Source organism: Lolium perenne, chromosome 1 (genome assembly GCF_019359855.2).
Source record: "Lolium perenne isolate Kyuss_39 chromosome 1, Kyuss_2.0, whole genome shotgun sequence".
NCBI lineage: Eukaryota > Viridiplantae > Streptophyta > Magnoliopsida > Poales > Poaceae > Lolium > Lolium perenne.
The window spans coordinates 138,954,528-138,960,118 of record NC_067244.2 but is presented as its reverse complement, the minus strand read 5'-3'; the positions used below and the strand labels follow the sequence as shown (position 1 = coordinate 138,960,118).

The following is a 5,591-nucleotide window of genomic DNA, read 5'->3' as shown; positions in this document are numbered from 1 at the left end:
AAAATAGGTATATTTGGTATCTGAAGACACGCTGGGATGCTCTTATGATTTGTACTTAAATGGTTTGATGCGCCGCCGTTTTCCTCTTTGCTCTTGAGGAACAAGTCCGCAGTCCACGTCTTATCAAGAGATGGCAGGTATTGCTACTCTTGTGGATCACTGTTTGCTCTTTTCTTTTCTCCTTCTATAATGCATCCTTTATGTCTTAACTAACACTTACCAATCCGTTGCTACAGAGGCCGATCATAACTGGTACTATCATCCTGGCATTAATATAGTACTCACGATGGAAAACCAAGAGGAAGAAAATACAGAATCTCGGTGCAGCAGGTCTAAAAACTTGTTTTTACAATTTGCGTTCTTCATGGTAGAACACATCATGCTTAACACTGTATCCAAGCATGCATCCAGCAAGCATGATAATCCGCTTATTGTGTTCTGTTGTCACCAGACTTAATTGAGTTCAAAGTATAAGAAAAATAGTAAAAAAAAAGCAAGATAAAACCACCAAGCTCCACCAATGGCGCCTCCGCCATCACCTCTGAATATATCAAACACCTTCATCTTCCGGCCAGCTGGTACATATACCATCGATCGCTTGCTAACACAGCAATGGCCGTCACGCCTGGCGCCCGGCGTCGTCAGCTCCCAGCAGCTGGGTGCATGCGAGGCGGGGCGTGGGCACGGCGAAGAGCCTGGTGGCGCGCGGGGCGGTGAGGCCGAAGACGTCGCTCATGTCCAGCTCCGACGGCTTCATCCCGTCGGGCAGCTCCCAGCTGAAACCGTGCGCGAGCTGCGCCACGGCGAGCTCCAGCGCGTACAGGCCGAGCGCCATGCCAGGGCAGGAGCGGCGGCCTGACCCGAAGGGCAGGAACTCGAAGCATCCCCCCTTGAAGTCGAGCCCGGCGGCCTCCCCTTCCCCCTGCACGAACCGCGACGGCCGGAACACGTCGGCGTCCTTCCACGCCCTGCGGTCGCGGCCGATGGCGTAGACGTTGATCATGACGCGGGAGCCCCGGGGCACGGAGTAGCCGCCGACGACGCAGTCCTCGGCGGTCTCGTGGAGGAGCAGCGGGATGGGCGGGTGCAGCCGGAGCGTCTCCTTGATGACGCACTTGAGGAAGGGGAGCTTGTCGAGGTCCGACTCGTCCACGTTCCGGTCGAGCCCCACCACGTCGACGAGCTCCTGCTGCAGGCGGCGGAGGTCGTCGGGGCTGTGCATCATCTCCGCCATCGCCCACTCGATCGCCGACGCCACCGTCTCCGTCCCGCCAAACATCACGTCCTGCACACAGCCACGTCACCACATGTTGGTTAAAGAAGGTCACTCTCACGTCACATAGGACTATAGGAGTGTACAGTAGAAAAAAGGTATATCATACATATGCCGTCATGCGTGCGTACACTTGTGAACAAGCAGTACAGGACAGTGCTCGATCGTAAGTGTTTATTTTGCACTCGCAATATATGTTTAGGTGTGTTCTGAAGTTACGAGGTCGTGATCGGTTTTCCTTTTTTTACTTGCACTCAAAGGGCCGGTATAAAGCCGATATTATAATAATTATTATTCCACCGTGATTCCGTGAAAGTTAAGAAAACGATGTGGTTGGTGCAAAAGCAGGGATGTGTTATGGTCTGAAAGAAATTGAGAGCTGCTTCTCAGTTTGGAGCGTGACACGCACCAACAAGATCGAGATGGCCAAAGCTTATCTTTCAGCGGCATAAAGGTGGGATAAATATGATGCAATCAAAATCAACATTGCGTTAGTATCAATTGGTTGGCTGAGCATAGTAGTAAATTTCTGTGGTTAACTTTCAATAGATGAATAAACTAAAAAAAATGGGTACATGTATGGACACGGATAGTTCTCTGTTGACCTAGAATTAACCTAATTCTAGATCACCCAATTTTATATGCAATTTACGTGTGACTAGGAAAAAAGATGTACAATTGCACATCCATGTTCAATTCTCATGCACAGATTCATGTCATAAATCTAGTGGTCCTAGAGTTGGCCTAGAACTAACTTAATTCTTGATCGAACTAGAACTAGCAAAAGGGCACATATATATGGTGTTTCAACTCTCTCTGCAATTACCACCGGCCACCACCTTTTTATATATATTAACCCCTAGAATACTGAAGATTCCACCGGGATCGAACTTTGTGCTTTAACTATTTTTATATGGAGCAGAACAAAAGGTCAACACGAATAAAATCCTTGGATACCAGGGCTAAGTATATGATTACACATAGATAGTAGTACTCAGCTCAAATTTCCAAAAGAAGAAGCAGACCATGCGTCCTAGAAGATGCTAGAATATAGTGTGTGCCTTTGTTAGGACGAGAGTGGTTGTACTTGCACTACCACAAGTTGCCACCATGCATGCCAAGAGAGAGCCGCGACCTTTGAACGGTTAGCTAGTCGTGGAGGCGACGCGTACACGTAGAGGAAGCGACTGAGCGAAGTAGACAGGGAAAGGGGCAGCGCCGGCAAAGGACAGGAGTAGGATTCCTTCGCGTCTGTGCATAGAACGGGGCAAATACTTTGATCTTTAGACTCCGTGTGAGATCTAAGAAATATTTATCTATACCCAATGGCACTGCAGTGTACGAATGAGTCAAAGTAGTTTACTTGTATTTTCGTCTAGGATGTTGTATGTTTATCTATAGGAGTAGGTAGGATCTCCATGTAACTATGTAAGTTATTTAGCTCAAAAATTATGTTTAAAATTTGGGTCGTACATTTAAAGAGGACCTAAGAGTGAGACGTAAGTGGAAACCCACCTGAAACACCTTTGTTATCTTTTCCCAGTTTATTTCTCCACTTCCTATGCCCGGTGTGGCATGCATATACCTTCCTTTAGTTCCAGATGGATCAAGTTTTTTTATTGAAAATAAGCATGTAGGGCTCTAGATTGCACATCTTCTATATAATAATTTTTGGTGTGTCTGGTTAGCTCAAATGAGCAAGAACAAAATTAGTAGAAGCAAATGTGCGTGACGGTATACTGTTGTTGTCACCAAGTCATGGTCATTTTCCTGGAGTACGTCATGAGTTGGATTTAACAATTGTGTGGCGGTACACCGTTGTTGTGCAACCAAGAATGCTGACAGCTACTTCAGATTTGGTGAGAAGGATCATACTCCTCCCCCCCCCCCCCCCCCCCCCCCATCCAGAAATACATGGCGTACAAATTTAATCAGAATTAAAACATACCAAGTTTAACCAAATACTCCGTATATACAAAAATTAATTACATTAATGAATAATAAATATATTATGGAAATATATCATATAGTGGATCTATTGGTATCCATTTGATATTGTAGATCTTTGTACTGTATAATACTGGTATTTATTTGGTCAAACTTAAAATGTGTTGGCTTTTTGACTAAATTTATGCGCCATCAATGCAGTATATACCTTAATTGCAATGCTACAGTGTGTAAATCTAGCCCAAAAAAGGAGAGTTTTTTCCCTGATTTTTTTTTAGTGGTTGGCACATGCTACAAAATACGCACACCACGGCTTATACGAAGCGATTGAATGCACTTACAGCGTATACTGCGCTAGACACGCTCAACTGTTTGTCGTATTTAATTATATATTTCGTCGGGTATATATCACTGCACTCACAAGCTGGCAACCAAGCTGGCACTATTGCAGGCGATAAATGATCATTTTAATCACGGCAGATTATACGATTTGGAAGTAAGAAATGATCGCTTGCCTTTTTCTGGTCTAAATCTAATCTCCTGACCGTGCAAAGTTCATGCATGTTATAAGCACGACAATAAAAATCTTGGTAGAAGATCGCGGTAGTTAATATGTATGCAAGTTTTGGTAGGGAAAAAGATTACGCACCATGATAATGGCCTTGATGTTGTCGCGGGTGAGGCGGAGCGTGTTCTGCAGGTCGTCCACGCCGTCGCCGGCGGCGCCCTTCTTCGGCTTCGCCTCCGGGAGGAACGCGAGCATGTCGTCCACCATGTCGGCATCGGCATCATCGGGATTCTTGCCCCTCTCCATGTGCTCGTCGATGATCTTGTCGATGAACTCGTCGAGGGCGTTGCGCGCGGCGCGGAGGCGCACGTTGATGCCCTGCGGGTCCGCCCAGCTCAGCCACGGGATGAAGTCTCCGATGTTGAAGGCGCCGAAGAGCTTGGAGAACTCCTGGAGGATGGCGATGAACTCGTCCTGCTTCCCTGCTCCGTCGCCCTCCTCGGCGTCGGCGGCGACCGCACCAGCGCCGAACGCGGCGCGGAAGATGACATTCTTGGTGAGTTTAAAAATGAGCTCGCCGAGGTCCACGGACTCGCCGGTCCGCCTGGCCACGGCGCGGACGAGAGCCGCGGACTCGTCGCGCACGGCGAGCCACGTCTCCGGGCGGCGCCGGCTGAAGAGCTTCATCACGCACAGCTTGCGCATCTGGCGCCAGAAGGGCCCGTAGTGCGCGAACGCCATGTCGGCTCGGTCGTAGGTGAGGTACGCGATGGCGATGGTCGCGGGACGGTTCGAGAAGGCACCGTCCTGCACCTGCAGCACCTCCCGGGCATACTCTGGCGTCGACACGGCAAAGGTGTGGAGCTTACCGAGCCGGATGTGGAGAAGGCCGCCGTACTCCTTCGCTAGCGCCGCCAGGCCACGGTGGGTGAGCTGGTCCATCATCGACATGTTGCCGACGATCGGCAGCGGTTTCGGGCCCGGGGGAAACGGCGCCACGTTGCCCCGCCGCCGCCGCTGCAGAACCACGAAAACCACGGAGGCGATGAACAGCCAGCTCAGTGGATCTTGGATCCACTCCATGGCGATCTTAGCGAAGCCCACCATCGATTGATACTCAAACCAGAAACTATAATCTTTTTGTTTTTGTTTTTCTCTAGGGGGTGTTGGATCGCGTGGGTTTTAGGTTGATGCTCTTGGAGTAGAGCTGAGGACAAAGGTGGAGGGTGCTGGTGTATATATAGTTGGAGGGGTAGGTGAGGTCGCGAGGAGGATTGGGAGATTTTCCAGATTACGTTGAGACATGGTAGGGTGATGGCGTGCAGCACCGCATATTTCCATTTTAATTTGTTTCCGAGGCATGAGAAAGGGGTGGATTAGGATGCATGATCCAACAAAGATACTTATACGATTGGTAGTGGGGACCGGGAAGAAGTGGTGTATAGTACTAGAGAGAACATGATTTGACTAAATTTGCTTCTAAACTAAGTATATGGAGAAAGTATTAATATGGTATGAACGCCGTGTATTTACCATATATATTAGAATTTTAACAGAATTTCAGTCTATTTTTAGACCACTTTTATTTCATGATCAAACTAGATCTCATTTCAAGATATGAAAGGAATCATTCAACAATGTACCTTGTTATGGTAAATGATTCCACCAGGTGGAGCTATGAGATCCTCCACCGCTTCTCCTACCTCGTCGTTCCTCCTCCACAGTCTTCTTCATCTACCCCTTATCCTCCTCCACCACTCGGTGGAAAGTTAAAATCCATGGATGACTTCATGGCTCGAAATAGAGGCTATCTTCGAAGTTGAGCTCGAGTAGATGTGGCACCAAGGGGACAAGATTTCTCGA

General features: G+C 48.2%; 1 protein-coding gene across 1 annotated transcript; it reads right to left on the bottom strand.

Annotated features, from left to right (window-relative positions):
* Positions 1-300: 300 nt before the first annotated feature.
* LOC127305986 (cytochrome P450 84A1) lies at positions 301-4,955 on the bottom strand. The gene is made up of 2 exons (XM_051336587.1): positions 3,870-4,955; positions 301-1,285 (listed from the first exon to the last, which is right to left on the bottom strand). Exons 1-2 carry the CDS (start codon positions 4,833-4,835, stop codon positions 620-622), a joined length of 1,632 nt encoding a protein of 543 aa, XP_051192547.1. The 5' UTR covers positions 4,836-4,955; the 3' UTR covers positions 301-619.
* Positions 4,956-5,591: the final 636 nt, after the last annotated feature.